Below are 25,949 nucleotides of genomic sequence, written 5' to 3'. Positions count from 1 at the left end.
GGACTAAGTTTTCACAGCTACTGACACTTCCCGAGTTTAGCACAATTGTAGGTCCAATAATGAAGTCAGCAGACAAGTCTAACTACAAACATTCTTCCATTAAAAACATCCACAGTGGGGGTTGGATCTTAGCACAGCCGGGGCTCTCCACTGCCTGTGCTCCAGCTCTGGGGAGTGAGACCCCCTCTTCTGGCCTCCACTGACACCTGCACACACGTATATGCATACACATTGAGACATGCACCAAATAAAATGTCCAAAAATTCATGAAAGTAAAGTTAAAATTAATAAAAGGTTGGGTGAGCTTCAGAGAAACATTTATTTATCCCCACTTGGTTCAATGAGTGGTTTAGTCACACTGAGGTTAAAATGTCTGACGTACAGTAGGCATTTGCATTAGTATACAATAACTATTTATTGTATATATAAGTACAATAAATAAAATCAAACATCTTCCTATTTTCTTAAAGAAAAACAAAACAAAACAAACAAACAAACAAAAAATACAAGTGCTTCTTCACAGGTTGGGGCATCCACAGACTATCTTTAAAGGGACAAGGACATAAAAACTTCAAAAGCATTGTCTGATGGGATGTGATTTAGAGCACTAAGACGAAATCAGGTACCATTATGACATGAAACCTTTTCTCCTTGGACCTGTTAGGCGAAGGTAGTACTGCTGATCATAACAACTACCTCTCCTGACTTAGTAATATCTAACAGTAACACAGAAACGACTAGCAACTGAATACATTAGAAACAGCACCGGTCCAGCGCTGCAAGGGCAGCGTGGAGGCCCATGCCCCAAGCCCTCTGCCTGTCCTCTGCTGTGTGACACGGAGCCTCCCACTCCCTTCTCACCGCTTCCAGGTTTTACGTAAAGGCTTCATTCCTGGTTCCTTCATGTGCTTGTTTTGTTTGCCAAGACACGGTTTCTTTGTGTGATTTTGCTTAACCTACTTGAACAAAACTACAGTAACTTGTAGAAATGTTTTAATCATGGGCTGGGTTGTATTACTTTGCCATTTTGCAGACTGCAAACGTTCTGCCATAAAATATTTTTATTTTCAATAAAACTACAGGTGAGAAAAAACTAAAGACAAAGCCACCTTTTCCCACTGTGCTCCATTACCTGGATCCTTTCATTAAAAACTCAATTACCAGGTCACTGTACCATTTCCTGCTTAAAAATGGTAAGCAGATAAAAATATTTAAAATTAGTCAAAAGTAAACAAAAAGGTCCAAACAACTTCACAAACACCAACATACAGCAAGCACCGACAAATACATACTGTTTTTTTTTTTTTTTTTAAATCAGGAACTTTTCTAGAGAACTAGCATACTTAATTTGGGGGCAACACACACACACACACACACACACACACGCACACACACACACACGGCTTTATTACAAAGGATTCAAGATGGCAACTACTTACTATCCAGTGCCAACATGGATTATAACAAATCCAGTGAGTATTTTGTTTTTCAATTATTCATAGAAAATTTAATCCTGATTAAGTATCCTTGGGCAGGAATTCATGGGTAGTTGATGACTGAAACCAACATTCATGTGAAATGCTTCTGTTAATTTAATCTGTGTCTACAGCTTAATTATGATTGGGGATTCAGCGTAAGAGAAATGAATTATCTCAGGATTAAAATTTCAGTGCCATACCATATACTACTTTTTTCTTCTTTCTTTTAAACACAGAAACCTGCTTGTCCTTTACCCACATCCTCAGACTTAAAACCCTCTGTTCTTAGAACCAATGTAACATACCCATGATTTTCCACACATTGTCCAAAATCAAGATAACACCTGAAGCAGGGCCAACAATTCAAGAAGGAATTGCAGAATGACTCCACCCGTGAATAAACAAAACCTCATTCATTAAACTGTTAACATTTTCTATTTATTTCCTGAAGTAATTTCACTTTCGAGTTCTTTAAATTATAATTTAAAATGCATGTTCTCTAAAGCATAAAAGTCGTTTTAAAGCCAGCCATCACACTGATTTCCTAAGCGGGCTAGCTGGACACGCTCAGGCCACGTATCACGTGTTTAGGTGAGCACTGTAAGACGATCAGGTCTGAGACCGAGACTGCCGAGCCACTGCAGGTGTGACCTTTCACATTTATCTCCACACGGAAACTGCCTCAGTGACCTCGAGACAACACTCTTTCTTGGAGGTTTACTGCTGAGTCCACTCCAGGACATTTCCTCCTTTCTGCGAAGGCGCACAACGCGCTGCACTGGTCCACTGCACCTCTCCATTCATTTGTCCTTCCAACAGAACTCAAGCATCAGAAATGAGGGCGCCCTTTGTGTGCGGACGAGATGGTCAGTGGTAGTGTTACTGAGGAGAGTGAAGAGACCTCCCAGTAAAGACTGTGGGACAGGAAAAGTCTGTACAGAATAACCATGGCCACAGCCTGGCAAAGGATGACACCTACTGTGATAACCTGAAAGGAAACAAAGGGACTGTTTCAGCCATGCAGAAGCAGCAGAGGTGCGCGTAACTCACCGTGGACCCACATGTGGGCTCTGCACCCAGTCTACCCTCTTTTGCCTTTCCCCACAGGTTCAGTTCACGAAACACATTCCACAGAAGTCAGACTTGTCTTCAGGACTGCCACTGTTCAAGGGTAGAATCCCTTTGGTGCTTAGTTTTCAGATGCCAAAGTAGGACAGAAGTGCCTTGTCTCCCATGGGTGTGCATGTTACGGACAGGAGCTTTGATAATACTGAGAACAGCAGCAAAGCTCCTATGTAAACACTGAGGACACTCAAGTCCGTCTGCTCTGTAGGCCACACTGCACCGTCTTTAACACGGACGGCAGAGCCCCACACTGAAACGCCACTGAAGGCAGGCACTAACGCCATCACAGTCGGCCTACTTACTGCAGTCTGTTAAAGCAACCTGACTTCTCTGTCTTGGCTGTTACAAGAACAGCCAACAGCTGCACTCATTTCTTTTAAAGAATCCATTACATATCCTCTAATTTAGTTCATAAAGCCTGATTCTGAAATTGCTCTGACTCAGAAAAGCTATCTCTAGGCTGGGTCTGTAGCACGTGCTTGTAGCCACCACTTGGAAGGCAGAGGCAGGAGGACCAGGGCTATGGAGTCTGATCCTGTTTTGAAAGCAGACCAACAAAAAACTTATTTCTAACATTTTTGCCTATAAACTAATTGTTAAGCTCTTGTTCAATGTTTATAACTTCTAATTTATATATTCAACAATGTCAATATTTTTTAAGAATTTTAAAGACCTCCAGAGAGGTCTGAGGTGGTCATCTCCTTTACCATGTTTACACTCAGACACGTTGCTGATGACTATTACTGACCTTATCTCTTTGGTAGTCATTAAAGCACAGAGCAATGCATGTGAGCGCTGGCTGGCACAAGAACCACAGGATGCAGCCCTGGAAGAAACAAAGTAAGAACCGAGTCGTTTAGAATGCGCCGGGTTAAGTCATGGTGGCATACACTGCAGTCTTCTGAGCATTAGGAACCCTTAAACAGGAGCACTCCAAATATGAGGGTAGCCTGGGCTACAGAGATCCTGAATCAAATATCAAACAAGTTACTAATACAGGCGAGATGCATCAGTAGTTCTGAGGATTTGCTGTCCTTGCAAAGGACCCATATTTAGTTCTTAGCACCCATGTGGCAGCTTACAACTTTCTTTAATTCTAGCTCCAGGGGATCTAACATGTGTGTGCATGTGTGTATGTGCACATATACATAAACACACAAAGGCAAAACACACATATACATAAAATAAAAATGCTCTCTCTCTTAGGTCCTTCCACTGCACCTCAGAGTAAACTTGAAATAAAGTGTAAAGATTTATTTTTGCTCTGACATTAACACTTCTTTCCCTAACCAAACTGTTAGTTTTTAGAGTATTTACAACACTACATTTGCAAATCTGTTACAAAGGAATACTATTTCTGCAAAAAGAAATAGAACCACAAAGCCTTGTTTACATGTCCACACTGAAGTGAATTCAGTAAAGGCGCACAAGCCTGCTGTGTGGTCACTTGAGTGTGTGAAGGGCACTGCAGAGGAGAAAGGGGCAAGGAAGACAGAGTTTACATCATTCCTTCTCATCCCTTCCTCTCTGTTCCCATGGAGTGTGGCAATGTATCTGTTTCAAAATTAAATGTGAAACAACTTTATAATGCTTGGACTTTCAAGATGAGGAGCAAGAAAGACAACATTCAGTATGTTACTACTGGTAGAGGATGCATGGATTTAACTTTCTAGCACAGAGGCGTGGGGCTGGTGGCACTGGCTCTGGGAGGAAGGGATGAGAACCAAGAAGAGGAGCTCGAACACTGTGCGCGACTCTTAAGCACTTGTTAGATTGGTGCCAAGAATCCAATCCACCCGTAGACTTCCCAGGCACAGGGAGGTGGAGCACAGACACAGTGCAGTGTGGACAGATGCCCAGGCAGCACGTGGGTCCACTCTGGGCCTCATGATCTTCACTGGAAGGACGCTCCTTACACTTGTTACAGACCACTGGAAAACACACTTCCATGGGCTCTGTAAAGTGACTTCATAGCCACATCACACACATCCTCAAGATTAGCTGGAGAAACACAGGGCTCAGCGTAGGGCTCGGCACAGGGAATACATGCGACTGATTAGTGACTTCTCTCAAAAGGAGTGAAGACACCACTGGAAACCACTTCCGGCCCAGCGCATACTTTGGCAAACGTGATGTAGAACTCTCTCTTGAGCGTGCTCCTCTCCATTGTGATGATCTGGTAGAGTCCACAGCCCAGTGACAGCGCTAGGCAAATTCGTAAGATGATCAGCAAGACCCCGGCTAAGCTGTGGTGCGAATGTGAGCTGTGGTGACTAGTGTCTTCAAACTGCTCCCAAAGTAGCAAAATGCTCTGTAAAGAATGACAATGATTAGAGAAGACAACAGCAACAACAAAACCAACCTATTTACAACAAAAAGTATGCTTTCAATTCTCTGGTAAGCATTTCTTTTTGTTAACATTCCTGAGAGATGCAAACATGTATCTGACTGTAAGGCTGTCTGTCAATCAACAGTGTAGCTTTTTCTTTCATAATCCTAAGAGGGATTTTGATCAGGTGACATAGTCAAACAATGAAACAAGACAAATAGCCACTACCATATCGTGTCAGATTGTCTTCTGTGAGAGTAAGTCCAGACTGAAAAGGGGAAGAACGTGAGCTTTCCTCTGACCCCACCTCACTGTCTCCAGGCTAACTTGCCTGGGTTTCAAGAGTCCTGATGTGCAGCCCTGTGTAGCCTGGGCCTCGTTATGAAGAGCAAGCTCGCCTCAAATGCTCAGCAGCTCTCGTCTCTGCCCCTGAGACAATCCAGGCAGGCCTCACCATGCTCAACTTCAGAACCCTTGCAAACGGCTCAGAATCTTCTCCAACAATGTACCAACATTCTCTAACAATGCTGATGCCAAACCTCACCTTTCCTGGTAACTTCCCTAGGCAAACATATTTTGGTCTATTTATTTAGCTTTAATGTTACCATTTGTGTGTGCGTGTGCGTGTGTGTGTGTGTGTTTGTGTATGTATGCAAGAATGTGCGACACCATGCGCATAGAGGTCAGATGACAACTTTGTGGGTTCTTTCCTCTGTCTTCATGTGGGTACTGAAGATGGAACGCAGGATGTCACATTTACGTTATATGTTACACCATCTTGTCGGTGTGAGCTCCTCACTGTTTCATACCCCATCATTGTACCGTGACAGAAGGTGGCATGTTTTCTTTATGCTGTTCCATTTATTGCTGCCTGTATTCTCCCTACTAAACACCAACTGCTTAAATCACTTCATCTTTCTACCATCAAATATGCTTTAGGGCTTCCAAAACTGAGCCTGTAGTCACCTCTGAACACCTCTGGTAAATAAAATTCAATAAATCAATTCTCTGGCTGTGTTTCCTGGCTCATGCATTTAGTCCCAGCACTAGAGAGGTGCAGGCAGATCTCTGTGGATTTCAGGCCAGCCTGGTCTACATGAGTCTCATCTCAAAACAAGAATCCAGTTCTTTGGCCTTCCAGGGATGCTAGTAGCCTCTCGATTTCCTCATCTGCGTGCACACACTAACTCTCACCGAATATACAGTCTCTCACCAGCACATTTTTAGTAGATGGGCTACTTTTGTTACCCCCACAAAGGGAACTTTTTTATGTCTTTGGGGACATAAAACTTGCAATCCTTGGGGTTAGGCAAATACCCCAGTCTCGGGCAAGGTGCTTTCTTACACGTAGAGGACACGAGTGCACACAACAGACGTACAGCCATCAGACTCCGTCAAGGGTAAAGTTACCTGCACTGATGGGAAAGGCAGACCTGAAGAATGGAACTACATCTAATACAGAGTGCACGCTAAAGAAAGCTTTAACTTTTTGTTCTTTGGCAGTTTCACACCTGTACATAATAATGTCTTTTCACCTGCTTTACACTCTCGCCTCGTCCCAACATCTCCCCTGAAGCCCTTCCTCCCAGTACTCCCCGCTCCATCTTTATGTCTTCTGTTGGGGAGGGTAAGAGTTAATCAGGGTTGCTTACATGGGCAGACTACAGACAGCTTGTCAACAGCTCCACCTCGAGTCAAGAGACAACCCTTCTCCAGCAACCACTAACCGCCAATACCAGTAAGGAGCAAGTTCTATCCCCACAACTCACAATAAAAAAAGCTGGGTGTATAAGCATGCGCCTGTGATCTTATACACACAAACATGCACACACACATTCATATACCCTTGCTCATATACTCATGCCTCTTCCAAAAACACCCAACACACACACACACACACACACACACACACACACACACACACACACACACACACACACACATAAACACAGACACACATGGAGTGCTATTACTGAAAGCACTATTTCTCTTAGATTAAATTATACCAATCTGTTTTTTCAACTACACTCCTAACCTTGAGTATTTCAGCAAAGAAGTAGGATTAAGGAACTTCCATTTCCTCTTAGTTGTCTATATTTGTACTTTGTTACATATACATGTGCTAATGCACTGCACATGAGTAGACATGTATGTGGTTATGTACTCACAGATGGCTTGTGTCTTTTGCCTGCCATCACTGAAGAGAGCAGGTATGTCTGACACAGGCTCCGGCTCCTTCAGGGTAACTACTGGTTGGTTGTTTGTGACAATGAACTAAACTTACAATGAAATGATAAATTTTTAGGATTCTTTGCCTATTTATCTTAAAAGGTAAGTTGCTTGCTTACAATTTTTAGGAGAGCTGAGATTGGAGAGATGAGAATGTATATGATTTTAAAACAATTTGTGTGTTTTAATTTTATGTGTATGGTTTTTTGCCTGCTGAGGTCAGAAAAGGTGTCTGATCTCTGGAATTGGAGTTACAGGAGGCTGTGAGCCAGCATGTGGGTGCTGGGAATTGAATCCAGGTCCTCTGAGGAACAGCCAGTGCTCTTTACTGGTACGCTGTCTCTCCATACAAAGAAATGCTAACATCTTTTAAAACAGCATTTAAGAAAAGAGAGAAAGTAGAGAATGATTTTTTAGAAAGCCAGCAGGAAGTGTATTCCAAACCTTGCTATTCACAGAGAGCACACCCAGGTGAATGAGATTTCTCCTGCAGTTTAAACTCCATGCCTCCTTATTCCTCCTGGGCTCAGACGCCCCTTCAGGCACACACTTGTGCGCGCTGTCAGCAGCACTGCTCACCTGCGTGATAACAATGAACACTGCTATGCCTGTGGATGCGGGGGTGGAGTCCCACTGGAGCGGTCTGCTTTGAGACTTCTTCATTCGGACGATTGTCCAGCCCATGCACAGGCTCAGAAGCAGGTACAGCATCTGAATTTGGGAGGCAATGTCAAAAACTAAAGGGAAATGAAAATCAAAGTCAATAAAATTTCACAAGTCACAGAATTTGGGACAGTTTATATTGAGATGAGAACACCTCTTTTTAAACATAAGAAAGGCATTTTTAAACCGCAAAATAAACTAGGGAAGTTAAGTAAGATTATTGTACAATAATTCTAAAACATTAAATACTTGGCATAAAGTTTGTAATTGGTTATAAAAATAACTAAAATAAGGTCACAGTGCTATCACTTAAAAATGTAGATACATGGCTATATAATACACACACCACACATTAATTTGTCCAACCTTAAAACTCGTTTTTTCCTCTCTTTAAAACTCATATTGCTATGTGCAACTTTGACAAAAATAAACTTTAAATACGATTTCTGCAATGTAGAAATATTAGTATCTTTTCTGGGGGTGCCAATGAGGTTTGTTGTAATAAAGGAGTACTTGTAACACTGTCAACAGGAAATAGCATGGAATTTCACAGCCATCGGGACATCTGATGACAGTCCTATTGACAAATGAGCTCCAAGGACCAGTGCTATGTGCCACCAGGTGGCCAGCACTTGCACTGCAGGAGAACTCAACTATAAAAGAATCCAACAACCTACCTGTGTGTGCAGAAGCACACCAGAGACACAAACAAACACACGTCTGACAGTGCTTCCGTTCTATGTATGTGTATCTTAAAATGTAAGTTGCTTGCTTACAACAAAAGCTATTACTTTTCTATCACAGTGCATTTTAAAATTACAGACTAATAAACTGTCATCTACATAGGGTTAGATTTTAAATTTTACTGCTTTGGAGTAAGAGAAGTTCCTGTTCAAAGAGAAAAACAGCTGGGGTACAATGTTTATGTTTTTGAGCTGCACGTGAAAAACTTGCACACATCACATCCATCTGGACAGGTCTCCTGCTCTGTTGTCTGCACGTCACAGGCCACTGCACATGCACTGTGACACACTGTCTTCTGGGCACAGTACAGGGCTGGAGTGGCCTCCCTGGACTCTCAGCAGGTATAGTTACCCACAGGAGACCTACACAAGATTAAGCCCATTAACTTCCCATCATGGTGGGTGAGGAGAGGCTCACACTACCCACTCCTTCCTAATAATATACAGTTAGCAGCTGCTGGGAGTGGGGGAGTTTTCCTCGGTGCTACAGCTGCTCCTAAGCTGCTCGAATTACCCCAGCTTATCCTAACTAAACTCACTGGTTCACCAACCCAGACGTGGGTGGAATTGTTTTCCTGTGCTGTTGGTGTTCTGTCTGTTGGGGGCGAACAGATGTCTGCCATCTCCACAGGGAAAGTTTACGAATGTATGCTTATGTATGATGGCAAACACACATAATGAGTTGTTACTACACTTGAGTTACACAGACTGTCAGATCAAGCACATTTTTCTTTCACCACAAATGTTTAAATGTGATGCCAATTAATTTCATTAAACATTTCACAAATACAGTCAGTTAACAACATAAAGACACTGGTTGAAGGGATTCCTATATGAGCTTTAAGTAGGAAACACAAACACCTGGGGAAATTCCCTTAGTTCCAGCATATTCCTCATACTCCAGCTCACAGAGACTGATCGAACACCACAACTGGATCTGAAACCTCTGCTCACTGGGGCTGGAAACAACTACCTGGTATTTTACCCATAAATATATTTATAAATATACACAGACAAAATACACAGATCATACAACTCTGCTTTCTTGAATGTAACCACTTAACTAGTTAATGCTTTTGCTGGAAGAATTACTAATTCTTAGCAACATGACTCACTACAGCGAAAACAGCAGTTACTGCAGAGAGCACCGTGGGGCACACGCCAGTCACACACCTAACCCAAGGACTCTGGACACGGTTAGGAGTGTGAGTTTGAGGGCAGCCTAGGCTACACAGTCTAAGCTCAAGGACAGTCACAAAGTGGACCCCACAGTCCAATGCCAAGGGATATAGCTCAGGGGTAGAGCCCTTGCTTCAGACAAAAAGCCTTTCTCTTCCCAGACCTGACAGGAAACCAGTCAGGCACCCAACACTTCTGTGTTCAGCAGACTTTAATAAATACTCACCAACTCTTGGCTTCAGAGGTTTCTGCTAAGTGCCTAAGTCATCTCTGCAGCTCTGTCCTGCTTTAGTCCAATCCCACGGAATACCCGCATTAATTCAAAAGAAAAGAGGAGAAGCCAAGGTCTAGACAGTGTTCACAAAGGGCATTTGCCCCGTTTGTGTCCAAGGTGAACTGCACCTGTGATTCTCACAGGGAACAAAAGGCTCCTCCAGTTTTTTAATGAACATGGGTGATCAGATCTAGTGAGGGAGTCTTCAGAAGGTGAATGACTGCCTAGTGACAGCCTGCTACCGCGTGGACTCCAAGGACTGCGGTTAGGCGGGAAAGGGAAGCATGGCTCCCCAGCCCAAAGCTTGCTTCTGAGTCTGAAGAACAGCACAAGATTCCATTTCTCTCGAAAGTTTTTTTTTTAATGCCATGATTATAAGACCTCTAAGTATTTTTTAAATTGCTTACTAAGAGTTTCTTTTATAAATGTGAGTGCTCTAGCCTTGGATCAGAAACACAGAAAGTCAATCTAAGAGAAAATAAAATTACAACAGAGAAAGACCCTTCACCTACGCGATGTGACTGGAAAACTTGGCTCTGCCGCTCACAAGCTGACTGACCTCTGGAATGTGTATCTCTGAGCACAGACTGAAAAATGGGGATTAGCAGAGCATACACTTTGCTGAGGAAGTGTATGTGGAGAGCAAACAATGAGGTAAGCCGTACACATTAGCCATTAGTAAGATCAAACACAATCTGAGAACTAAACTTCAGTTAAGCTTACCTAAATAATTCCACCACCACCACCACCACCACCACCACACTTTTCATTGCTGAAGATCAAACCGAGGTCCTGATACAATGCTAGGCAAAGTACTCTCCTACTGAGCTACAACACTAGAGAAAATAAAGGGTTTTTTTGTTTGGTTGATTTTTTTTAAGAAGAAAAACAAGATGGCAAACCCATCTTTTGAAAAATACTCAGAAGCATACTCACCTTCTGCCAAACTTCCCATGAGAGGTACCCCCACTCCATCTCTGGAGTACCTGCATAATTGAGGAGAACATCAGTGTAAACTACAAATGTGAAAGAATGCTCACAATCAAAGCAAGCGCAACTTTGTGGACTAATTAGGGTTAATTAGCTGCAGTGATGAGCACGGGCTGGTTACCTGGAGAAGTGAGTGTAATTAGCTAAGGCTGAAGCAGCTTGCAGCAGCAGCGCAGTTGTGAGGACCTTTAGGATGGTGTGCATGGGTCCTCCCTTCCTCATGGCCTGCCACAGCGACTGCGCATAGATGCATGCAGTCACAAAGTACACGAGGACCAGGAGGAAAAAGAACTCGTGGAGCCCTGGAAGAGAAGAGAGGGCTGGCTTCAGTCAACACGACAGCGGCAGGGCAGGCAGCTTTCCCTCTGCGTCTCACTTACCTCTAGTGCTGGAAACCATTTGCTCATGTAAGGAAGAGGGATGGAATCACTAACACTCCACCCTCTGCGCATGCGCTGCAGGTCCAAGTTTTACCTATAAGAAGGCACTTAAAACAACCTGGGTAAAGTCAGTGTGAGAAACTACAAAGCCCGAAGACTCAGGGAAAATCAATCACAAGTGTGAAAGCAGCCAGCTGTGGCTTCAGTTAGACACCTCAATATGCTCAGGATGCACATATGTCCTGAGAACACCATCAGTAGCTTAACCTTGGCCATGCTCCTCCCTGACCAACAACACAACCAGACAACTTGTGATGCAAATTCCTGGGTCCCAATTCAGATGGGTCCCAGGTCATCCCTCAGAAACTGGGGGACGAAACCATGCAGTCTGCTTGGGAAAGCCCTAAGGTGAGTCTCAGATAGCACATGGGGATCACCGTCTTGGTATGTTCTGCTACCTTGAATCTCATTTTGGCAAAGACATGTCAACAAACAACTGGCCACAAGTCCAAGTGGACAAGAAGGAAGTCAGATGAATCGCACTGTCTCCTCAGAACTCAAGTGACTAAACATGGGACGCGGCTGTAAAAGCTGAAGCCGGAAAGAGCCAGTGCTGATGACAGGCAGTGCTGATGTCAGCTCTGAGTGAGCAGAGACCATCAGCAAAGGGCGCTGGCTGCTATAGCTAAGAACCAAGTAAGAACGCAGGCGGTACACTGCGGGAGATGCCACGATGCACCTTCTGCCACGGGCATCCTGAAGGGCCCACGTGGCCTCACGATAAGCAGATGAAACTTAAGTTTTCATCTGAGAAGTTTCAAAAAAAACCTAATAAACTTCAAGTTAGAAGCCTGGGAATTTCATAGTTTTGAGTTAAAGGAATTAACTTAGTCTTTCTTTTCAATGCAAGGGAGACTGGTCCCAGGAACCCCTTAGACATCAGAAACCATGGATACTCAACTCCTTCAAATAAAATGCTGCATGGTATTTATGTATGAAACCCAATGCATATCCTGCTATTCAATTCCAAATCATCTGCAGATTATCTCTAATACCCAACAGAATTTAAATGCTATTTTTAGTGTAAACAGGTATACTAACTATATTGTTCAGAGAAGTTTCACATGGCACTGTTCATCTGTGGCTAGCTGCACCTATGGGTGTGATGGGTGTGCCCTCTGCTGACTCGGAGCTGTACTAGGTTGACTCCACAGTGGTCCCTAAGAGCAGGGCTCTTACACTCTTCCAAATGCCAGGGTGTAATATGGGGTGAGTGCACGGAGCTCGCTACTGAGTCTGTGGATGGAGCTGCATTTGCCCCCATTCCAATGAGAATCCTCAGATTGTTCTAACTTCCCATTTCGGGTAAATGCCAATTAATGAAGAAAAAAGAAAATACTTCCATTATCCAATGAGTCATTTTTGAAAAGCAAACTAGGAGACAAATATCCCAGGACAATCAGCAAACAAACAGATCAAACTCCTCAAGTTGGGGTCACCAGCAAAAGAACCAAAACCAGCAAGAAGTTCTCCTACCACTGGGTGTCTCTCCTGCTCTACCACACAAATGATGAGCTCCATGGTTCCAGTGCAGTGAAGGAGCTGGGGTAGCTGGGGTAGCTGGGTTAACTGGGGTAGCTTGGTTAGCTGGGGGTAGCTGGGGTAGCTGGGGGTAGCTGGGGGTAGCTGGCAGGAAAACCAACTGCTAGGAGGGGAAATGGAGTGTGAGCTCCTTTCAGAGAGGCCTAGGGAGAAGAGTGGCACAGTGATTCTGAGCTAATTATGGTACTGGAACAAGGCAGGAAATGCAGGTGTTTCCAATGTTAGCAGCTGTGGGTCAGCAAAATTCCTGACATCACCATGGTCTTGTCTTCAACTCTAATTTTTCCCTTCTTTGTATTAAATGACTACACAAAGCATCCACTGAAAGTTTTATTTAATTGTAATATTTTGTAAAGTACCCATTATAGGATTAGGGTTCAGTGCTCATTATATAACAGGTCGACTATGAAAAGAAAACTGTAACTATTTACTAAGAAATAACTTAAGGACAAAGAAAATAACTTAAGGACAAAGGGACATTATTCAGTGGTAAATATATCTCCCATAAAAAGTGAAGCTAACAAAGAAAAGAGAGAAAAGTATGACTGGATTAATATATCAAAAGCTATGACTCAAACTTTTTAAGTAACTCTCTGATGAGTAAGTCCTACCTTGAGCCTGTCCATAACACACTCTAAAGACAGCCATGCTGGCTGTCCACTCTGGGCTTTATTAGTATTTCCTTAAATGGACATCTCTAAGCCGTGCCTGTTTCTCTTTACTGTGACACTGTCTTTTGTTCTACCTCTAGCAGTCACAGGACAATTTGTTCACACTGGAATTCAAATTTAATTTTACAACAGGTAGGTAACTAAGTCAGTCCACGCTAAAGAAGACTCTCAGATGAAAATGAAGCAGATGGTTATACTGGCTGGTTTTGTGTCAACTTGACACAGGCTGGAGTTATCACAGAGAAAGGAGCCTCAGTTAGGGAAATACCTCCATGAGATCCAGCTGTAAGGTATTTTCTCAACTAGTGATCAAGGGGGGAGGGCCCAGCCCATTGTGGGTGGAGCCATCCCTGGGCTGGTAGACCTGGGTTCTATAAGAAAGCAGGCTGAGCAAGCCATGGGAAGCAAGTCAGTTAGTGACATCCCTCCATGTCCTCTGCATCAGCTCCTGCTTCCTGACCTGTTTGAGTTCCAGTCCTGACTTCCTCTGATGATGAACAGCGATATGGAAGTGTAAGCTGAATACACCCTTTCCTTTCCAACTTGCTTCTTGGTCATGATGTTTGTGCAGGAATAGAAACCCTGACTAAGACAATGGTGAACACTTATAAGAAAATGTGTAGATTATAAAGCAGGTCTTAAAGATGCTCAGAGAACGGCTGTGGTGGCCTCAGCCTCCCGAGGGAGGAAAGCTGGACACAGCACCTGCCAGCCGGACTGTCTCAGGGCAGTCTTTCCGCCCTCACGAATCTCACTGCCAGCCATGCCCTCAGAACATCTGCTCACCTGTCTACCCTCACGTTTCCAACACTGAGCACGACAGTGCTAACAAGTGCAGATGCTTGAGTCTGAGCAGACCAAAGACACCCAGGGGAGCCTCATCTCTTCTAGGGAACAAGCCCTGGGCCTTTTTCTTAAGCTACTTCCTGACATGCACCTGCCATCTTTCTGCTACTAAGCCCACAGTTGCCACAGTTAACCAGCACTAAGTTGGACCATGTATCCTCATAACATGGAGGGAAAAGAGAAAAGCAAAAAGGCATAAATATGTCTGCCGGGACTAAGAAAATGTAGCAAAGCCTAAATGCTATTTCAACAAAAATCAGTTGTTTGCTTTAGGCAACAAGGTCTCACGATTACAGAACTCCAAAACAAGAAGAGAAAATAGTTAAGATCTTTTATCTTCTAGTTTTTTACATTTCTTTTTGAAAATTTTACATGTGTAATCTATCATTTTTACCCTCTCTTCCACTTCCAGCTTGCCCCTCACTCCTTTTTAAATTCATGATTAATCTTTTAAAGAAGTAATTCCCCATTTCTACCTGAAAAGGCTTTATATCCCTACTTATAGATAAGATGGTAAGTAGCATCAACTTTGCTTAGATGGTTTTGTAAAATGAGTCTTGCACTGCAAACCAGGGATTAACCAGTCTAGAATTAGAATGCACTAGCTGGACCAAAGTTGCAAAATTTAAAGAGAATAGCATACAATGTTAATTGTATGTTGTTTGTTGGTTGTGGTAGATTACTTAATTTAAATTTTTCAGATGGACTCAATTATCAATAAAAAACACAGGAAAAAAATCATAACAAATATGTTTCTAAAAGAACTGGAGACTGTCCCCTGGAAGCAAATGCCAGACAATAGGATGGATCCTCTTAAGATTTGTATCATAAAACCAGCATATCACTCACAGAATGTAAAATACAGTCTTTGAACATTAGAAGCAATTCAGAGCCTAGCTTATACCCCAAAGAAGCCTAAGGCTCATCAAGAAAATGCAAATTTATTTATTTTATTTACTTGCTTTTTTGCGACACAGTCTCACTAGCTCTAGCTGGCCTGGAGGTCACTATGCAGACCAGGCTTGAACCCACAGAAATCTGCCTGCCTCTGCCTCTGCCTTTTTTTTTTAAATACAAGCAACAATAATAAAACAAGCAAAAGCCTATTTTCTAGATGTATAGTGATGGGTTATGAACCACCAACTTGGACTCCAATCCAAACCTACTGACAAGGGCTTAAGCCTTTTAATCAATAGAACAGTGTAACTTTCGTAACACCAACCACAGACTGGTTTTCAGTAATTCTTAAGGCACTTCTGGGCTGTTTGGACTTGTACATAAAGAGTCCTTGCAGGGTGGCTTGGCTGTCGGTGACATGACCTGCATAGCCTTCCCATCTTAGGATAAGCTTCTGGATTCCAAATCAGTAACAAAAGCCAGAAGAAGTAAGCCAGAAAGCCTAGGATGGACAGATGGACTAGAACCATTTGTATGAATCCCAAGGAAAACCTGAGCAGTGACCCAGGATGCTCCAGGAACCAACAGAGGTGTGGGCACAGGGCAAGATGTATCTAGAGGTCCCAACTTGGCAAGTGGGATTACTTCACGCAGTAGCATCCAAGTTGAGATGCCAAATGAGGGATGAGGAATAAAAGGTCTACCGGGATTCAGAGAGCAGCCGGCCGAGCTGTCTGCCCGCAGGAGAGCAGCCTGAGGCCCAGCAGGGCCTTGCTTTCCAGTAAACAAGTGTCATAGGAAATAAGAAGTCTTGCTTTTTTAAAGGGCCATCAGCACGCACACACACACACACACACACACACACACACACACACACACGCTCCCGCATGCTGTCCGCTGTCCATGCCACAGTACTCGGAACATGGCAGACTAGCTTCTGTAAGTCTCCAGCCTGAGGTGTCATTAGTCAACATAGCCTAAGCCCGCAAGTACCCGCAAACATCCTGAGTGCTGCTCCTTCCTTTCCATGTTTAAAACTTCAAGACATTTAGTGTCTCCACTGCCATTCTAAACTTTCCCATCTTTCACACCCCACTTTGACTGGTTGTTCCGCTTGTTTCTCTAGCTGTGACAAACCGACCCCCTGGCCTTGACAATCAAGTCGAATGCTGCCCCTCTCTTGCTTGGCTCATCTGTGTGGCTAACAAGATCCAATGGCATTCTCTTTATCGACTTTTTCAAGCAGCAGTGACTGCTAAAGGAGAGAACCCTAACCCTTTCCCTGGCAGATGGCCCACACAGCCGCTTGCTGCAGCACTTAACTGACAAATCCGTCACACACGTGTATCATGTTCATGTCGATCACTTCTGTATGGCAAGAATGTACTTCAGTAAGGCAAGGCGCAGTGACCTCAAATTCTAATGAAGCCTTGTAGGAGTAAATCTGATCCCGGAAAACACCACGGACTGGATCATTACTACGTAAGAAGCAAGCAAGGCATGAACCTGTTCAGAACCAGTGTGAGGAAAATTCTTACCAAGTAGTTAGTTTATACCTCAGCGCCAGTTGTTCAGTTCACTCACATTTTTGTTTATAAAAGTGATGCCAAAATACCCTAAAAACAAGATTGAAACTATAAACCATACAATTTTATTACCCTGTATATACAACTTCCTGCTAATACTCTACAGTTTCTTATTTTCTGTCTTTAATACACTCAGAGTCAGGCTACATAACATTTGCTTTTTAAACTTCAGCAGCATTATTTTTAGCATCCTAAAAAGGTAATGTAACGGTACCTGACCACGTGCCTCGCTTTGCACCAAAGGTGTGAGTGTCTAGTGCATGTCTTACCAGATTCTCTGGCACTGAAATGATCCAGTGGCTTTCCTTCAGCGTCCGGGTTGAGGAGCACCATTTCAAAGGGGATGTCTTCCGCCTGGGGACTCTCCGTGTCTTCCTTGCAGGTGTACTTGTCTGCGTAGAACACACGCCATGTCTGGGGCGCGGGGAGCTGGGACACCGTGAGGTTGTGTTCATTCTGGCTCACTGTCACTTAGTGAAAAAGGAAAGAGTGTAAGAGCGTCCTTCAGAGCTGGGCTCTCAGGGTTTCACCATACAACCCATGCAGCTTTAAACCTTTCTCTTTTTTCTTCTTTTTGCTTCAAAAATTCAAGTCCTGGCGTAATATCAGGATAAAGTATAGAGATTATAAAGCAGACTAAAATAATTTTAAGCAATAAGATCACTATAAAAGTATCAATAACGTATCATAAAAGACATGGTTTTACTGAAACTGATCTTTAATAGAACTCAGTTTTATTAAAACTTTTTTTTTATTAAAACTTTTAACAAAGTTTCCAGTGGATTAATAACATTTAAAATTATTTTATGAGGCAAAATACATAGCAAATAATGACTTCTCACCTTCTCCTGCCATGCAGCAGCCACGGTCAGTTTTAGAAATAATTTAAATATAAGATACAATCTTCACTTAAGAAAATACTCACATCCAAAATTATGCCCGATCATTTCTAAAGATTTTTTCTAACTGGTCTTTCTTTTAAATGGTACTGTTAGTAAAGCCAAAATGACAGCAATACTGGCTCAGACCCATTAACGGCACAGCAGGAAAAAACCAGCAATGCGGGTACATAGAGCTCTGTATTGGAACTTGGTTGCGGTGTTGTGCTGGCTAGTTTTACGTCAACTTCACACAGCTAGAGTTATCTCAAAGGAGGGAATCTCAATTGAGAAAAATACCTGAATACAATCTGGCTGTAGGGCATTTTTAAAATCAGTGATCGATGGGAAAGGCCCAGCCCACCCTGACCTGAGCTTCATAGGAAAGCAAGCTGAGCAAGCCAGGGGGAGCACGCCAGCAGCAAGACCTTCCGTGGCTCTGTCAGCTCCTGCTTCCCTCCAGGTTCCTGCCTGTTTAAGTGCCTGTCCTGACTTCCTTCAGTGATAAATAGTAATTTGAAGATATAAGCCCAAAACAAAACAACAAAACACAAACAAACAAACCCCTTTCCTCCCCAGGTTGCCTTGGTTACAATGTTTTCTCATAGCAACAGTGACCCCAAGACAAGTACGATGCCTGCATTTTTGTGTGTACCAAAAACCAAACCCCACAGCAAGTAACTGATGAACCACTTATCCCTAAAATACAGTAGCACGATCTTAGACCAGAATAAGAACAACACTTAGCTGTGCAGATCAACAAGTAAATCATCTTTCTGTATCTCTTCAATAAAACATGATATGACTAGCTCTGAGTTCTTAGAACATTCCTTGTATGGTGTACACTTCTCTATCAAGTATTCTTAGAACAAGCCAGGCCTTTATCTCAGCTGCTGAGGGGTCTGATGGAGGACCACAAGCTTAAGGCCTCAGCTAGAGTCAGTTCAGCACATCTGATGGTTCTCCCTTTTCAGCAACTTCATGAGACCCAGTCTTACAATAAAAGTGAAAGTGAGGACAGGGCCCAGTAGGTAAAGGTGCCTGAAGACCTAAGTTCTAATCTGAGCAGCCTGGACACGGTGTGTGCTATGAGAGGTGAGTCATTAGGGCTTGCCAGCTGCCAGCCTCACTCCAGTCTCAGAGAGCCCTGTCTCAAGTGATTCAAGGACAACTGACTGCAGGGAACCTGCCATCCTTATGTAGCCTCACACCCACAGCAGGACACACACACACACTGAAAAACAGAGCTGAGGCTGTAGCATGGTAAGTTGTTCAATTAGCAAGTGCAGGGCTCTAGGGCCAATCCCCGCATCAGGAAACAAAAGGGTGAGTCCACTCTAATTCTAGATGACTCCCATAGTGTGTCAATGTGGAGGCACATGCCTTTAAAGTCTCAGAAGCAGGGGGGTGAATCTCGGCGCTCAAGGCTAGCCTGGTTCATAGAGCAAGTTCTAGGACATCCTGTGCTATACAGAGAGACCCTGTCTCGAAACAACAACAAAAGGCTTGCACTTTTTCTCAACTATATAAAAAGTTATTCAATAAATAAGACATTTCTTGAGGTACTGGGAAATTTGCATTTATAGACTAAACCTCAGAACTATTAAAATAATTCATTTCCTCAGGTATAATAGTTATGTATATGCATGTTCTTACTCTTTAAAAATATATTCCATGTATGTACAGAAAGCAAATTCTCAGTGATGCCTGCAGACTATTTTCATAAGGTTTAGTTCAAAACAAAATCCACACAGGTATAAAGCAAATGTTATGCAACAATTATGAAGCCTAAGTGGAGGATACACAGATGTCTGGATTAGCAACAGTTTTACATTATGAATGAACTGCAGGGAGATCTAGTTGGTATTCAAAATGGAGGACTTGTACTTTACAACTGAATATTTCGTTCATTGTTGCTTAAACTGAACAAGTGAATTTAATTAATATTACACCATTTGTTTGTTTTCTTTTTCTTTTTGGCCAAAGTTAAGGTATCTGACTTTAGCTACTTTTTAAAATATACAGATTCTGAGCTGGGTGTAGTGCTACACACCTTTAATCCCAGCACTCTGGAGGCAGAGGCAGGCAGATATCGGACTTGAGGCTAACCTGGTCTACACAGTAGTTTCAGGACAGTCAGGGTTACACAGAGGAAACCTGTCTCTCTCCTGTCCCAAATATATGTATGTATGTATATGTATATTATATATGTATATAATATACATATATGTAATGTGTGTGGTATATAAATATTATATATTGAATATGTATGTTTAGAATATATATATATGTATTTCAGAATACATATAAATTTAAAAAATGGCTAGAATTTGAGCTCCTGTGAAGCATCTGAGGACTCTTAATTAGCCTTTTACATCAATAAAATGGCTCGAATGAGGGTGTCCAAACATAAGATTGCTTGTGAAAGAACTCTGGACCTCGGGCATGAAGTCCTGTGGTGATGCTGTTTTAGCGTTTAGACTTTTCCCACGATGCCAATACAAAAAGCGGCCTGTGTATTTTACTACGACAGTTTTTGATGCTTCTATTTAAATTGTATGGACTCAGATCAGATAGAAACATGCCTGTGCTTCCTCAGGTGACACTGGCTTTGGTTTCTATCTCGCTGTCTTTTTGCAGCAAGCCTCTTGACAATACTGTGTTATTGTTTTGAGACAAAAGACTACAGCACAGCATGCATGTTTATGAGGGTGTAATTAGTATCTCAAATATTAACAAAATGTGAGTCACCAAAGACGGGCTGAATGGCTAATTCTCCAATCATTATAAAAGGAGATGAATGCCGTTATCCGGAATGCTCAGGGTAAAATACTAATGCCTAAAATGACTTTCAAAGTAGACTGTACAAAAGGAATCCCATGTGTGAGACAATGAAGACAGCAAACTATGTTCTATGTAATATCATATTTAACTACTTAGTCTGACAACAAATTATTTGGCATCATGTAGTTTTTAAGAGATATTTTCAGTGTCTTAAATGTCTTGTGTGTTTCTAGCATTAAACAAAAGCCTGTGCTGGAAGCAAACCTTAATGGCAGTTCCTGTGAGATGTGCGAACACGAGCACACACACACACACACACACACACGCACACACACAGAGGGAGGTCATATATGCTAGGAACAATGAGACGGCTCACAGGCAATGGTGACATAGAAACTTCCATTTCATCCCTGCTCTGGGCTGCTGCCTTTCAGGTGACCAGACAGCCAGTAAAAGTGGATATTTGGAAACTGGAATATTGTACTTGACTAGAAGAAAAAACTGTAGCCCAATTCTGCATGTGGATGATGTTTATGAACACAAGAGAAAAAGGGAAAAGGGGGATTTGCTGGCTCTCTCATGGCTGCAATGGTGGTTTGCATGAGAATGTCCCTCATATACATGTTTGAATACTTGGTCCCTGGCTAATGGAACAGTTTAGGAAGGATTATGAGATCTTTGAGGTTTTAAAAGACTTGTGCCATCCCAGCATGCTCTCTGCCTCCAGCCTATGGATCAGGATGTGAGCACCTGGCTGAACTCTAACCCTCTGGAACCATAGCCCCCACTTTTATCAGCTGCACTGGTCACACTGTTTTACCGCAGCAGTGGGAAATACCAATGCTTTGTCTCCTACAAGCAGTTAGTCCCAGGGTGGGACAGGCAGATGCCACATGTACTGCATCCCCAAATTATAAAAGCCCCACTCTCCATCTCTCTCAGTGGCTAGCATCCTAATCATGAGACACTGTCGAGTCAAGAAAAAATGGATGAACCCTTAAGATTTATAAGAATGTGGTATGACTGAGTCTTAGCAGTGTGCAAATGGCATCACTTGGGTTAAGCTGTATGAAGTAACACAGCATCTTTAGTGCTTAGCACAGTGCTGGCAAACAGTATGTAGTCAACCAATGTTATTCACTGTACACTACGACCAGTTGAAAATGATATATAGTAGCATGAAATACTTAAAACAGTATAAATGAACACTCCTCTATAAATTATTTGGACGTCTAAAAACTTGTTGAATGATAAAAGGAGAATAAGCATTCTATCCTTTGAACAAAGAAAAGGCAAGCTTTTGAAAATTGCAGCTATAAACAGAATAACCAAAATATCATCACAGTTACATGTATGTGGCCACAAAGCATCTTGGCATATACATACATGTACCATACTGTACTACACTTCAACATTAAAAGGGGGAAAAAAACCCAAACCCACAACTAATGGCCAAAGGGAAAAACCTCATACTCACTTGTCAACTGAGCTCTGGCCAACCGTTCACTGCAGCTGTAACCCGGGCTGCTCTCCTGCAGCTTTAGCCATTCCTGGGCCTGGAACAGGTAGAGCTTCGCCTCTTTCCCAGCAGCTACTGCTACGTTGTTGATTCTGACACACAGAAGAGCATGCTCACCTTGACATAAAAACAGAAATTATCAACTGTTACAGTAAATAAAAAAAAAAGGCTTATCTCTTTATCGGCCCCAGTGGTCTCACTCCTTAGAGCCATACTCATGGACTCTGTCCCTCAGTCCTTTAGCCCCCCCTCCACATGATTCCCTTCCCAGGCAGTTCACTCCACCTGCCCTACTGCCTCCGAGCTCAGCGTCTTCTTTCCTCTAACGCCAGTCACAAACATCACTTCAAAGCCCAGTAACTCAAATGGGTTTATATAATAAGATTCTCAACTCACAAACCTTCCACACAATAAGATTACATCCAATAGACGATACAAACTGCCCTTCCACATGAGATAAAAACCTACAGAACCCCTTTAAATATTTATATCTACCTATGTTCGGTTACAGCCACCAGGATCTAAGTGTGCTTTCCCCGGCTTCATCTTGATTTCTCCTCAATCACGGTTCCTCTTCTGTTTTCCTACCTTTTCCCCGCCTACCTCTCCACTGTCCAATCATGTAACGACTTAACATAATTTACAATCAGCTAGTTTTGTTCTTATAAAGCACTGAGACAACGGGTCAAGTCCACACTCCACACTAAATATGGGGGTTTGTAGAAGAACTGGTCTTAAATCTCATTATGTAAATCAATCTCAGCATAACAAACACCTCTTTCAGGCCTAAGAGTTTACCAAACACGGAACGAAGCCTTGCAACTATGCTGTCACATTTCACTGGAGAAAAAGCTTCATCTGCGGCACACGGACATTCATCATCATAGAGTCCCAGCCTCGCTATAAGTCATCCATGTGTTTATGTGTTTGTTCAGAGTTTCTACAGAGACTTTTGCTGAAGTATCTTTTTGTAACACGACAAGGCTATTATTAGTACCTTATTATATTTTAATATGGAATTAAACACAGGTAACCCGTGTTTGGGATACCTATTTTATACTTACGACTTTTTATAAAACAATTGTTAGAACAGTATGTTGGGTGAGTCTGGCTGCAGCATGAACTAGTTAAGACCGGCTTTAGAGGCTGAAGAGGTGACTCCGTAAGAGCATTTGCTGCTCTTGAAATGGACTGTGGGTTTGGTTCCCAGCACCAACACGGTAGCTCACACCACCTGAAAATTCCAGTTCTAGGGGATCTGACTCCCTCTAGCTCCCAAAGACACCTGCATGAAAGGGACACACATAACGTGTTAATGTACAGGAACACACATACAGAACAAAAGTAATAAGTTCAAAGATTTTTAGTATAGAAATAGCAAAAAAGCAGGTGCCTGTGGGGTAGGGATGCTACGTGAGGAAAGGAGTCACAGGAGACTGACTCATTTGACCATCTTCTACTCCTTTGGTTAAGTTCTCTCGTTACCTAGAACGACTGCTTTGGTTAAACCTTTTTTTTTTTTTTTTTTGGTTAAACCTTTTAAATAAGTTAAAGGTTACAGTGTATGTAAAGAGCAAGTCGCTTACATAAGTTAGTAAACTACACATCAAGTTTCACAAGTATTCTAAAGTACTATTAACAGTTTAAGTTGTAGTGATAGTTCTGTCTCAGCGCCGCTTTACTGTATTTAACTGGAATCGACGGAAACCTGGCAACAACTAGGCATGAGAGAAGTTTATCTGGGTAAGATAGGAGAGAAACTACCTGGTCTACCCCTTCCCCAATCTGCTGTATGCAACTGAACGTGAACACCGTCTTTTTAACTCAGCTGAGACTTGATAACATTTCCCTAACAAGATCCAGAGTGTCTGATAACCTAGCTTTACTTCATTTCCCCTCCATGTGCACAAGGTAATCACAATCAGTTATTAGCGGGGCATGAACAGCACAGACCAGCCTCCACAGATCTTTAATCTACCAGGTGGTCAAGAGACTGAAAATACGACAAAAATATAACAAAGATTTTTAGTTGGGGAAGGGGGTCTCTTCTTCATTCACCCAAGTTTATTCAGATTTCTAAAAGCTGACATGGTTTTTCTCAGAATGGTAAAACCTTCAATGTTTGTGTTTTTAAAGCCTCCTTTTATGTTATCAATTCTACAAGTTCCCAGGACCTGACACTCCAAGTAGCTTCTGATTTCTATTATCTTGTCCTAAGACCCACTCAGGTACAAGCTGCATCTGTCATGCAACTCCATCAGATAACCTGAAGACCTCAACTTCCGTTAAGGAAATTACTCACTTGAAATGCAGTAAGGTTCAAAGTACCAAGAAAACACAAGAGAACAAATTCAAGGGGCAAAATTAATAGAACGGATTACCAATTCATCAGCCGAAAACTACTGATTTTCCTGGAGGAAGTACATACATACTCTTTCACACAAGCCAGCAGTGTGTGTCAATCACGAAACTTTCTAAACACTCAAACGCGTATTCACCAAATGAACTCTAGGCACACCGTGATAAACCGGTGAGGCAATGACAGATCCCAATTCCGCTCCAAGTAGGTTTTGTAAGACTGCTTAGTCCTAAATTCCTGGGCTGACATCCACTCGTAACCACAGGGCCCAAATGTGTACAACCGGGCCAAGTGCAGAGTTAGGGGAGATGCAGTGGAGCGCTGCGTTTGCACCGGGAGCGTCGGGGAAATGGAAACAGCTTTCAGGTGCATAGGCTGCGGGCCCCCGTGAAGGTGAGGGGGTCGGGGCGCCGCGGGGGTCCGTGTGAGGCCGGGGCGACGTGGCGGGAGGGAGGCGCCGCAGCCGAAGCCTAGCGACCAGGGGCTCGCAGGCGGCCGCGCGCCTCTACCCCTCGGCCCTCCCGGACCTACCGTGGAACTCGAAATGGCCGATGCTCTGGCCCTGGGCGTCGCGGGCCGCGGCGCTGCTGAAGCTGCCCCGCAGGGTCTTGGCCTGGCCGCCCTGCGGCCACCAGCAGCTGCACGTGAGGGCTACCGCCAGCAGCCGCAGGCCGCCCATGCCCGCCGCACACACCGCTCGCTCGCCCGCCCGCCCCGCAACCGCTTGAGGCCTGCAGCCCACGTCGGCAGCGGAGGGCGGGGCGGAGCCGAGGGGGCAAGCAGTCGGAGACTGACGACCAATGAGGCACGGGATCGCCGCCATGAGCCGGGGACATCAGCCAATCATAAGCCGTGGTGGGCGGGACGTCAGCTCTGTGGGTCTGAGCTCTCCCTGGCCATGCTGCTAGTTCCCGCCTGTTTTAAATGGAGCCTCCAGGGATGCTGTTTACGGATGCTGGCAACGATCGCCCTAGTAGCCTTTGCGCGTTACGCCATTGCGCACGCGCGCACGAGCCTGTCATTGACGTCTGAGGCTTTCCAGGAAAAGAGCCGAGAAATACGTGGCCGACAGGAAGGAAGACGCCCTCAAAGTTAGGACAAGTTCTTTGCTTTTTCTCTTATGCGCGCGTTAAGGTCGCGATGATACGTCCACAAGTCCAAACTGAAAAGCCTGGCTTCCCTTGGCACCAAACCGATTGTTTCTCCCTTGAATAGTGTTCCCAGTATGGTTGAATTAACTCATTATCCAGTTGGCTAGACAACCGAGATTTACACCGACCACCTTCATTCACGTGGAGTCAAAACATCTGTTGGCCTTTCTTCTGCTGATGGTGTGAAGTGGCAGCTAAGACACTATCTAGCCATCACTTTGACCTATGGAAACCGACCTCCCTCCGGTGTTGATTATACATAGCTA

General features: G+C 43.4%; 1 protein-coding gene across 1 annotated transcript; it reads right to left on the bottom strand.

The window, feature by feature from the left end:
- Positions 1 to 300: 300 nt before the first annotated feature.
- On the bottom strand, positions 301 to 25,261 carry GPR180 (G protein-coupled receptor 180). The gene is made up of 9 exons (XM_080917187.1): positions 25,064 to 25,261; positions 22,132 to 22,290; positions 17,262 to 17,462; positions 11,132 to 11,312; positions 10,957 to 11,006; positions 7,741 to 7,898; positions 4,723 to 4,914; positions 3,352 to 3,429; positions 301 to 2,466 (listed from the first exon to the last, which is right to left on the bottom strand). Exons 1-9 carry the CDS (start codon positions 25,209 to 25,211, stop codon positions 2,308 to 2,310), a joined length of 1,326 nt encoding a protein of 441 aa, XP_080773313.1. The 5' UTR covers positions 25,212 to 25,261; the 3' UTR covers positions 301 to 2,307.
- Positions 25,262 to 25,949: the final 688 nt, after the last annotated feature.

Source organism: Micromys minutus (genome assembly GCF_963924665.1).
Source record: "Micromys minutus genome assembly, chromosome: 5".
NCBI classification, from domain to species: domain Eukaryota; kingdom Metazoa; phylum Chordata; class Mammalia; order Rodentia; family Muridae; genus Micromys; species Micromys minutus.
This window is presented reverse-complemented; position numbering and strand designations above follow the sequence as displayed.